Genomic DNA, 12,446 nt, shown 5'->3' with positions numbered 1-12,446 from the left:
AGAAACGCGGATTGACCGCTAATTTTGTACTACCAGGCTAGTCTGCTGTCGGGCAATGTGTGCCGACTACAGAAGCCTGTTGCTTATGGCAGCCCGCCACAAGTATATGAATATATTGGAAACTCTAAAGAACAACCAACACAATTCGGAATGCAACAACAATGTTCGGGTAAACATGCCTCTAAAGTCACAGGAATTCAAACTAGCATCATGTGACACCAGTTTGACTCTAGATCGGATTCATTCCATTTCGAGCGAATCGTATAAAAATAATTGTTTTTAAATCCAAACATATTGTGTTTATCCACTGTAGTGTTCATACGTGCTAATAAGTCCTTTACCTGTCAATCTACCATACAGTGTAAGAGGACCACAACACAAATTCCATGAAGCGCTACAGTACATGCTAATGTTCATCAACCGTAAGTCTGTGTTTCACAGCTCATTTGACATGTGCATTTCACATCCAGCTGGACGTCCCGAAACTAACGTGGAGCAGCTGTCAAAAAAACCTCTGGATGACACACTTTCGACTCACTTGGTCAATTTATCTCTTTGGTAAACAAAGTCAGCACCAGACTGTTTAAAATTTGAACATTATGTGGCATGACTCCACACGACACCTTTAAAAACCACTCAGTCTGCTGCAGACGTGTATTATCAACACGTGAATGAGTCCAGCATGTAAGCCGTTCCATTCACATTCAACATGACTTGGTAGCACAGGTCATTAACTTTCAATCTTAATCTTAATTCATATTCAGTTGACTGTCCTAATTAAAATCAATATATGGAAAGTACTGTACTGTAGCTGACAACAGCATTTGTCTTAGAAAATGTATTTATTGATTTGGACATTCATCATAAGATAAGATCGTTTTCACTCATTTCACCATTTTATTTTTGTTCATTTCTTTTTACATTAATTTTGAATGACACATTATTCCACTGCATGAATGAATAATCTTGTTATTACTATGCAAGCAACGCTTTCTCTCTCTGTTTCAGGGTGATTTTCTTTTACTGGATTTAAACACAGTACCCAGTTGCTTCACAGTGTGGCATCGCCATCAAAAGACTGCATTCCAGAAGAGCAAGCTGCTGTAGTGCTCATCGAGTCATTGCTCAACTCTCCATGTACTCTTTCTCTCATTAACAAGGAGTCTTCAGGGTTGCCATCCATGGTTTCTGCCCTAATCAAGATTATATCAGTTTACATTGAAAAGATTTGCAAAGGAATGTTTACAAAGAAATTGGCAAACCCAATCAAGAAGAAAGAGAGAAGTAAAAATAAAGAGCCAAAACAGACCGCTAACTCTCAAGCACACAATCTGACTCTGTCGACCACGGTGAAGACCACAGTCAAAAAAATATCCAAATGCTCCTCAGCACGTAACATATCGCTGGAAGAAGACGACAGCAAGAACGACTGCTCGTCTCTGTCGCCCACTTTCAGTTACCGTGTAGCTATCGCAAATGGACTCCCTAAAACCGCCCCTTTTTTGAATAATAATAATGAGAGCATATTTCCAGAGGTTATTTCGATTGACAGTAGCTACTCTGACACACTGAGTGACACAAAGCCTATCCGGAAACTTGATGAGCATAAATCACACACAATGCCAGTAAGACGGAACCGGAAAAGCCTTATCAGCTTGGCTCCCTCTGATGGGAGCTCTGAGGGCGAACGAGTAGAACGCTCCAGTCTACACACTCTCCGGCTAGGTGCTCTTCGCAAATTGAGAAAATGGAAGAAGAGTCAGGAGTGCGTCTCCTCAGACTCCGAGGTGAGCAACTGGAGAAAAACTCTTGGTATCCGAAGCAAGTCTTTGGACCGTGCGGGACGACAGCAAAAGACCTCAACCCTGGAGCCCGGCTCCTCCTCTACGGGTTGCATCAGTCAGACACAGGATGTCATGGAGATGATTTTCAAGGAACTGCAGGGGATCAGCCAGATAGAGACAGAACTGTCTGAGCTACGTGGTCATGTAAACGCCCTAAAGAGCTCTATTGATGAGATTTCAAGCAGCGTGGAGGTAGTTCAGAGTGAAATTGAGCAACTCCGCTCCGGGTTTGTCCAGTCAAGAAGAGAAACTCGAGATATCCATGACTATATAAAACAAATTAGTCACCAGGCGAATAACTCAACCTTGCGCTTTCTCAATGTTCCAGAAGAAAGGTCAGAGAAAACAGAACATCTTATTTATAAATTACTAAAAGACAAAATGGGTCTCACTGACGCACATAAAACAATTAAAATTGAGCTTGCTCACAGGTTAGGACAACAAAGAGAATGTTCTAACGCAAAACCTCGTCCTATTATAGTTATTTTTGCAACCCCCCAAGATAGGGATTTAGTTTTAAAGAAATGCTATAAACTGAAAGGAACCGGTATTACAGTTTCCACTGATAGCTTAACTCGTGATGGAAAAGACAGAAAGGACAAAACAATGTCCTCCTCACAAACCTATGAAAGCATGGACATAAAGGTATCAGGGAAAGATAAAGTAGAGAGTGATGACTGGGATTCGATGGACAGTGATAAAGAATTAGATGAGTTAAGCAGAAACAAATATGCAATGGTGATTTCGAAGCCTGCTCACAAGAGTAAATCAGAAAAAAGGCGATCCCATGAACATAGTCGTTCAGGGGGGGAGGAAGCAGGTTACTCAGGTGCAGTACACTATGCTGATGACTCATACTATGACCCTGACAAGCACGGGAAGGCTTACTATTCCGATGTTACCTCTGGTTGGCTCTCTCAGAGTGACTATTCCACACCTAAACTTAGTCGCTCTGAATCAGACTGCTCCAAACTTTGCCAGTCATACTCCGAAGACTTTTCTGAGAGCCAGTATTTTACACGGGCAAATGGCTGCTCGCTGTTGTTGTCGTCTTCAGATCAGGAACTGTGGCAAAGAAAACAAGAAGATATGGCGTCCTCCTGGTATGCTACCACCAGTCATGAGAATCAACCTTATGAACACAATGAGATGGAAACAACAGAGACGGTTGACAGTGGGGTGAGCAATGGAATGGTATGCATTTCTGGGGATAGAAGCCACTACAGTGGATCCCAGTTGTCTTTGCAAGCAGACCTATCACCTTGGAAGGACTGGCATCATATAGAACAAGGAACAGATTCAGGCTTGGAAGCATCTATAGAGGTCAGCAGTCCGTTTGACCCAACAACCATCCCTGGTTTTCCAGAGAATATAACAAAATGCCAAGAAGTAGATTTACAATTTGAAGGAGAGGAGGAATTTATGATGCTTGACAGAGAGCCTTCTCTGCCACCAATAACAACCCACATAATTCCTCCTATTGTAGAACGAGAGTCAGTCAAAGCACCAGTCCGCCAGTCCAAAGAGAGTTCCAAGGTGACAGCAAAAGAGAGTGTAAAAGTGTCATCAAAAGATGTCTCTAAAGCAACAGCTAAAATCACAAACAAACAAACAAAGATTGGGTCAAAAGATGACACCAACAAAATACAGGTAAAGGAAAACCCAAAAGTGTCTGCAAAAATTTCAACTAAAGCAGCAACCAATGCAACGCCGAAAGAACCCTTAAAAGAGAGGAAATCCACAGCTAAAGAGACCCTTCAGGCCCTCCCTAAAGACAGCGCAAAACCTATGACTAAACATGCCAGCAAGTCCACTGTTGAAGAATCAGCTCAACTACCTTCGAAGGTAATTTCTAGTGAAACTATTAAACTCCGTAAAGCAGCTCCAAAAAATGGCCAAATGATGACACCAAAAGAAAGTCCAAGAATATCACCAAAACAGAGCCCTAAAATAACCCCAATAGTGAGTCCAGCCTCCACACCCAAAGAGTCCCCTAAAGAGTCCCCAAAAGAATCCCCAAAACAGTCCCCGATGGTTAGTGCTAAGGAACCCTTACAAATGACAATTAAAGAAGTTTCAAAAGTTGCTGGGGAGGAAATAACCCAAGAAGCTTCAAAAGTTCCAACAAAAGAGATAACTCAAGTACCACATAAGGAGACTAGTAATAATACGGCCCCTAAAGAGGATTATAGCCTTCCACCGAAAGAGGCCCCAACAGCAGCTCCGAAAGAAAGCCCTAAGGTACCAGTTAAAGAAACCCCTAAAACAGTAATCTCTCAAGATGCGCCTACACTGGTTCCTAAAGATACTCCTAAGGAAACATCAAAAGTTGTTTCTAAAGAAACATTTCCTGAAATAGATGTCAATCACAGCTTTCACCAAAATCAAAGTAAATCCACGACAATGTACCGCAGTCAAAGCGAGATTCGAACAGAGAAGGTGGAAGAGGTGCCCAAGTCATGGAGCAGTAGGCTCAGCATAGACCTCAGTGAGAAGTCCTTTGGTTTTGGCTTTGGTTCAACACTACAAAGGGCAAAATCAGCTCTGGAGGTAGTGTGGAAGACTGGTCCTCAGAATACTCCTCCACCTCCTCCACCTCCTGAGGAACCTGCAAACTCTTCATCCTCATTCATGGGGCGTTTCCGCACACTGTCCACCTCTACAACTAACAACTCCGCCTCGACAGTTGTCTCACCTTCTCACAAAGAACCTGTTTACCACAAAGCAGAGGAGGAAAAGGTAGCTTCTGAGGAAGAAGTTGTTGAACAATCAGTGGACAATGAGACACACTATGTTGAGGTGATGGAACAGGTTTTGGCTAATTTGGAGAACAGGACTAATGTAGATGAAAGTGAAGACTTTGCACAGGAATGTGAGACTTCTCAGGACAATGATGCAGATGAGGATGGTCAGTCCTCTCAGGACAATGTCCCTCAGGATTTAGACACCGCTCAAGATTTCAGCGCAACCAGAGACAATGACATAAGTCAGGAGGCGCATGTCCTGGAGTATGACTGCAGGTTGGACGAGCAGTATGACGAGGAGTACAGTGAGGAGTATGAAACCAATGTAACTGAGGACACAGCTGAATATGACGCCATGGTGGAATATTTGGACGTGGAGGAACACGACGAGACAGAGGACAATGACGTAACAGAGGAGATGGAAGAGGGAGATGAGGAGATTGAGGAGATAGAGGAGATCATTGAGGAGGCTATTGAGGTGTCTGAAAAAGTTGAAGCACATGGGGATGAGAGTGAAAACAAAAATGCTTCAGAGGAAAAGCCTGCCGAAGCACCCCAGAAGAAGCGGGTACGGCCGACATTTAAGGAGGCGGCTCTGAGGGCCTACCGGAAACAGATGGCTGAATTGGAGCAACAGATCCTGGCAGGAGGTAAGACTGGATTTGTTACATACAATATTTTATAAATAGCTTGAGAAGGCTATGGATTACAATTATTTGTATGCATACATTTTTACTCTGGTTCACTATAGGTACTCTGGTTTTCTCCCAAAGTCTACAAACATCCATGTTAGGTTAAGACTCTTAATTGGCCATTGGTGCAGATGTGTGTAAATTGTTGTTTGTGTACATATAGCATGTGACTGACTTGTGACCAGTCCAGGGTGTGCCCCATCTCTAGCCCAATGTCAGCTAGGACAGCCTCCAGCTGTAAAACTTGTATAAACTTTATTTAAAATGTATTAGCATAATTTACCACCAACTGCTATTAAGGAAATGATAAAGTACTTGTAGTATGCTGTACATCTGATTATGGAGCATGTTCTATCATAGTAGTGTAATTGCTTTGGGGTAAGGAGTAAGATCCAAGGGACATAACGCTATTTATTCAAGCAATTTTACATTTTTTTGCGCCAGACAAGAGCACATTTGTAGCACTCAAGGTCGAGTCTAATTATACAGTATATACCGACCCGTGTTAGACATAAATAAATGGTGGTAGGAAGGTCTATCTTATTGCCTTTAGAAACATTTTTAGGTATACTTTACAGTGTGATGCAATAACCCCTAAACACATTGCAGTGAACCATAATACATAATCAGTGCAATATTTAACAGTGCATATTAATGCACATTCCTTTTCTGGAAGAGTCAATCTGACAAATCTGACTCATTGTCAAATTGACTCACGACTTAGTGTTGTTGTGTGCCAGGTGAGGCATGAAGTAGATTCCGGGCATATGACTCATTAGCAAAATGTGTGACCGGTTATGGTTTTTGATGACTTTTGGCTTGTTTTCCCGAAGGTTGCCGGCAGACACTCTTTAAATAGTTTAAGTCATTCTTGGTTTGCATTATTCAGTCATACTGTCAGGCGTGATCAATGTCTTCATATTGGACATTGTCACTGGAATAAACCCTATCACAAATATTGATATTGTGATGTATAGTTAAGCTTTTTCAAACAGTACAATAAGTGGCACATATGGGCATAATGACTTGTCTGATGTCCAAGTATTATACTGACACAAATATAAGGCACTATCTTTTCCCCGAGAGCAAAGTCTGAAAGTCAGGTCGTCTTATATTCAGTGGTTGAAATATTTTCAAACGCAAACCAACACAGAGTCGCAAATGACGAGTCAGAGCTTTTCTTCCCGTTACTCACACATACAAGTAAGAGATTCAGTTATTAATACCTAAATACCCTGCTCAGTGGCCTAGGGGTTAGAGTGTCCGCCCCGGCCAAGTCATACCAAAGACTATAAAAATGGGACCCATTACGTCCCTGTTTGGCACTCAGCATCAAGGGTTGGAATTGGTGGTTAAATCACTAAAATGATTCCCGAGCGTGGCCACCGCTGCTGCTCACTGCTCCCTTCACCTCCCAGGGGGTGAACAAGGGGATGGGTCAAATGCAGAGGACACATTTCACCACACCTAGTGTGTGTGTGACAATCATTGGTACTTTAACTTTAATAAAAGACTGTTTTTTTCCCTAGAAAAAAAATGTTCTAAAAAATACAAGTTATCTTATATTTGGGTGTCTGAAGATTTAAGAAAAAAAAAAAAAGCAGGTAGCGCAAAGCAACTTTTTCACAAGCAAGTCAGAGTTTTCCTTTCTTTCTTTCTTTCTTTTTTTCTTTCTTTCATTCTTTCTTTCTTTCTTTCTTTCTTTCTTTCTTTCACTCAAAAACACTCGTGACCTGGAGAGATGTTTTTGCAACACAAATGGTATTATACAATACATTTGTATTGCAATGTACCAGTTTTTAAACAGATTATTTTATTTGCTTGTTTTCTTTGCCAAACAAATATTTTTCTTAACTGCGCTTTGAAGAAGCTTGGGCCAACACGGTACTTGTTAGTGTGCAGTTATCTCCTGGTGGCGGTAACTGCACGTTAACAATTGCTGAATATATGTTCAAGTTATGGCCGGTGATTCGATTTTGGAATTGATCCTAATAATTTCTACTACTCTACCTTATGTACATTTGCATTACAAACTTCAACTTCTGTTTGTATGCTAGCGGCCCCGCCTCCACCCACAGACACAAAGACCGTGCAGCCTGTTTCGAACGGACATGGCAATTTTGTCCTTTGATAAACTGCCTCCGACAGCAGTTTATGTATCATACTTGCCAACCCTCCCGATTTTTCCGGGAGACTCCCGAATTTCAGTGCCCCTCCCGAAAATCTCCCAGGGCAACCATTCTCCCGAATCTCTCCCGATTTTCACCCGGACAAAAATATTAAGGGCGTGCCGTGATGGTACTGCCTTTAGCGTCCGCCTTTTCACCATACAAACAGCGTGCCGGCCCAGTCACATGTTGTATGCTGTTTCTGCATACAACACGAAAGTGACTGCAATACATACTTGATCAACAGCCATACAGGTCACACTGAGGGTGGACGTATAAACAACTTTAACACTGTTACAAATATGCGCCACACTGTGAACCCACACCAAACAAGAATGACAAACACATTTCGGGAGAACATCCGCACCGTAACACAACATAAACACAACAGAACAAACACCCAGAATCCCTTGCATCCCTAACTCTTCCGGGCTACAATATTCACCCCCGCTACCACCAAACCACCCACCCCCAAAGGTCTCAAGGTTGGCAAGTGTGTTATGTATTCGTTTAGGTTTGCCCGTCTGTCTGTTAGCAACTTAGCTCAAAAAGTTATGGGCGGATTTCAATTAACTTTTCAGGAAATATTTCGGAAAATAGGGCCTGGCAGAGGTCTGCAGTGCTTTTCTACTTTAATGCTTATATGCTTGCTGAATTCAGGTCTTACTGAGGCCCCTTCTACACTAAGGTTATCCAGGGTAAATCCCACCTAACGTTATCCATGTCCACACACACACAATAGTCTTTTAAGACCCCCTCCTGCCTCCGTCCGCCGGCGCAACGCGACCTAGTACGCATGCATGAAAAAAATGTGCTCGTCATAGTTACCTCTGACCTGGAAGTGTATTCTTATCCTGTGTTTCAATGTAGACTATTGCCACATTTCTCTTAACAGTAACCCTTGCTTGCCTCACCATCAGCAGCTGTTAAGACTATTGTAGTGAATCACACCTGAGCCATCATACATGAATCATATCTTTAGTGATAAATAACATTTTACAACAATCATAGATATCTGTTCAGGACACTGTGCTTGTAGGCTGAAATTGGCGGTCGTACTTGACCACTTCATGGCTTCACAATAGTTATGGAGTACAAAACTAGACGTTGAGTAATCACTCGACATACATCAAGACAATAACTAGTAAAAGTCTGCTTTGCCAGTCCAAATGTATTCACTGTTTTTCGTAGTCTGTCGTTGTCTCCCCTTCGACAAATGGACACAGTTTTTTGCTAGGTAGAACCACGGCTGACCTGGACATTCGAAAGTTCTCTTGCCGTTCAGCTGGCACAACACACTCGTTGACAAACATATCCCACTAGTCTGCCGTTCTTCCAGGCCTTATCCAAAAACCGTCGCTCAAGCGTTGCTATGTTGCCGTCTGAGATGTGTTGTATCCGGAATAGCTGCAATCGCGCGTTTGCTTCTCTTAAGGTATTGATGTGTGATTTCCACACGGGCATGTCTGGATGACTCGCCCCCATCTTTTCAGTGGTTACCGCCGAGTTACGAAACCGGTTGTTATGAAGCCGGCTGAGGCGCGTTCTTTCTGACGTCACTTCCTGTGTGGGGCGCGGTCTTTCTGGCGTCACTTCATCTCCGGATTCAGTTTTTAAAGGATCAATGAGTCCATACAAAGCTAAGAGCCGGAGATTCAAGAAACAGACGCCGCGCTTACCCGTGTAAAAAATTGTCCGAGGAGGGGGACCTTAAACGATGGGTTAGTGTGGCTGAAACGGGGCTTAGGCTAAACAGTTATTCGTTTAAGGGGTTAAACGACTTAGTGTAGACATAGCCTGGGTACTCTTCCGTCTCATCAAAACAGATCTGATGAGGACCAGAAATGCTTTTGTCTCTTTGAGGACAGGACTGCATCTTACCACATATGGCTAAAAGGCCATGATTGGAAAGTGCACACATGCATTCTCTCCCTTCATTAGGCTTATGCCTTCATCTCATGTAGCTGATGTGTTTGCTCATCATGTGTGTGCTGTGATGCGTGCTGGCTGGTCTGTGTAATAGCTGTGAAGGGAGTCTCAGCAGTGCTGCCACTTCTGTCAGGCCTGTCTTCAACTGGCCATAGCAGTGTCTGTATTCAGATGCTAATTCACACTCCCAAGGGCATTCTGTAACCAGGTCAGCCTTGCTTGGAATATTTATAGAGGTCTGCTGCTAGTGAAGTTTTGCCACTTGCTCCAAGGAGGAACGACGGAGGTGCACCCCCTTTATGCTTAGTGCTTCATTTCTTAGGAAAGCATAGCTATGAAAAAACTGCACTTAAAGGCAGAGAGGAGCCTCTGGTGTTGTGTCGGTGATACCCCCGGATTTCAAATTAGACTGATTCTATATAGCTCTTTTCACCAGGGACAGCACCGCCTCTTCTGTGCATTTTTATATTCTGCAACTTTGGACGAACAAACTTTCAAAGAGTTTAAGAAGTTACCTTTGGCCTTCTCGTTGAGTTCTAATGAGCTCCAGTCTCTGCCTTTTCCCCGCATTACTATAATTGTTTAAATCATGGTCTCAGGAACAAGAAATTAGTAAGTTCCTCATAGGACTAAACAAATATTAAACTATCCCAGTAGCCACATGCAAACATTTAGTCATAGTTGTGGGGGAAAGCTGAGGTGACACGCAAGTACACTATGAGTTCATGCCTTTTCCTCTATGCTTAGTTGTGGTTGAGTCACCTCAGGGAAGCACAAGTCCTTAAACCAACTCACGACTAACGATTCACAGGCTCACAGCAGTCTTTTAGGTACAAACTCTGTTTCTATATGAGTTGGGAAATTGTGTTAGATGTAAATATAAACGGAATACAATGATTTGCAAATCATTTTCAACCCATATTCAATTGAATGCACTACAAAGACAAGATATCTGATGTTCAAACTCATAAACTTAATTTTTTTTAATGCAAATAATAATTAACTTTAAATTTTATGGCTGCAACACATGCCAAAGTAGTTGGGAAAGGGCATGTTCACCACTGTGTTACATGGCCTTTCCTTTTAACAACACTCAGTAAACGTTTGGGAACTGAGGAGACACATTTTTTAAGCTTCTCAGGTGGAATTATTTCCCATTCTTGCTTGATGTACAGCTTAAGTTGTTCAACAGTCCGGGGGTCCCCGTTGTGGTATTTTAGGCTTCATAATGCGCCACACATTTTCAATGGGAGACCTGTCTGGACTACAGGCAGGCCAGTCTAGTACCCGCACTCTTTTACTTTGAAGCCACGTTGATGTAACACGTGGCTTGGCATTGTCTTGCTGAAATAAGCAGGGGCGTCCATGGTAACGTTGCTTGGATGGCAACATATGTTGCTCCAAAACCTGTATGTACCTTTCAGCATTAATGGCGCCTTCACAGATGTGTAAGTTACCCATGTCTTGGGCACTAATACACCCCCATACCATCACAGATGCTGGCTTTTCAACTTTGCACCTATAACAATCCGGATGGTTCTTTTCCTCTTTGGTCCGGAGGACACAACGTCCACAGTTTCCAAAAACAATTTGAAATGTGGACTTGTCAAATCACAGAACACTTTTCCACTTTGTATCAGTCCATCTTAGATGAGCTCAGGCCCAGCGAAGCCGACGGCGTTTCTGGGTGTTGTTGATAAACGGTTCTCGCCTTGCATAGGAGAGTTTTAACTTGCACTTACAGATGTAGCGACCAACTGTAGTTACTGACAGTGGGTTTCTGAAGTGTTCCTGGGCCCATGTGGTGATATCCTTTACACACTGATGTCGCTTGTTGATGCAGTACAGCCTGAGGGATCGAAGGTCACAGGCTTAGCTGCTTACTTGCAGTGATTTCTCCAGATTCTCTGAACCCTTTGATGATATTACGGACCGTAGATGGTGAAATCCCTAAATTCCTTGCAATAGCTGGTTGAGAAAGGTTTTTCTTAAACTGTTCAACAATTTGCTCACGCATTTGTTGACAAAGTGGTGACCCTTGCCCCATCCTTGTTTGTGAATGACTGAGCATTTAATGGAATCTACTTTTATACACAATCATGGCACCCACCTGTTCCCAATTTGCCTGTTCACCTGTGGGATGTTCCAAATAAGTGTTTGATGAGCATTCCTCAACTTTATCAGTATTTATTGCCACCTTTCCCAACTTCTTTGTCACGTGTTGCTGGCATCAAATTCTAAAGTTAATGATTATTTGCAAAAAAAAAGTTGTTATCAGTTTGAACATCAAATATGTTGTCTTTGTAGCATATTCAACTGAATATGGTTTGAAAATGATTTGCAAATCATTGTATTCCGTTTATATTTACATCTAACACAATTTTCCAACTCATTTGGAAACAGGGTTTGTACTTAAAACAGCTGTAAATTGTACAAAGAAAGTAGAGACAGGAGTGCACTTCATTAATTCTGTCAAATAGTGATATGCAATATGGCCTAAAAACTATATCACGATATACTGAATATGGCAGCCTCCCGCGATAACGATATGAATCCTGATATATTATTTGATATGTAAATACAAATAAAACCATTTAAAAATGTGTTACAATTTGGCTGTATGTGGTAACATATTGCATAATTTCCAATTGGATTATTTTCTCAAAACTACTTGATAACATATGGGTTATACTTGTATAGCGCTTTTCTACCTTCAAGGTACTCAAAGCGCTATAACACTATTTCCACATTCACCCATTCACACACACATTCACACACTGATGGCGGGAGCTGCCATGCAACGCCCTAACCACGACCCATCAGGAGCAAGGGTGAAGTGTCTTGCTCAAGGACACAACGGACGTGACGAGGTTAGAAGGTGGGGATTGAACCAGGAACCCTCAGGTTGCTGGCACGGCCACTCTCCCAACTGCGCCACGCCGTCCCTATGCTGTTTGTTAAATATTTTGGTTTTTGCCCTGAAAGTCCTCCTTTGTCAGGCACTTATCTCCTGAGTTTGTAAACAATAACAAAAACGCAGAAAAATATGTTGTGATACTAAAAAATATC

At 42.3% G+C, this 12,446-nt stretch overlaps 1 protein-coding gene across 2 annotated transcripts in view; it reads left to right on the top strand.

The window, feature by feature from the left end:
- Window positions 1-12,446, top strand: part of LOC133632087 (protein unc-13 homolog C) — a 321,103-nt gene that overhangs the window by 40,240 nt on the left and 268,417 nt on the right. For both annotated transcript variants that reach the window (XM_062024332.1, XM_062024326.1), the window contains exon 2: window positions 1,009-5,238. In XM_062024332.1, coding sequence (XP_061880316.1) covers window positions 1,182-5,238 — 4,057 coding nt within the window. In that variant the 5' untranslated portion in view covers window positions 1,009-1,181. The remainder of the gene's footprint in view (window positions 1-1,008; window positions 5,239-12,446) is intronic.

Source organism: Entelurus aequoreus, linkage group LG02, assembly GCF_033978785.1.
Source record: "Entelurus aequoreus isolate RoL-2023_Sb linkage group LG02, RoL_Eaeq_v1.1, whole genome shotgun sequence".
In the NCBI taxonomy this organism is placed as follows: Eukaryota; Metazoa; Chordata; class Actinopteri; order Syngnathiformes; family Syngnathidae; genus Entelurus; species Entelurus aequoreus.
This window is presented reverse-complemented; position numbering and strand designations above follow the sequence as displayed.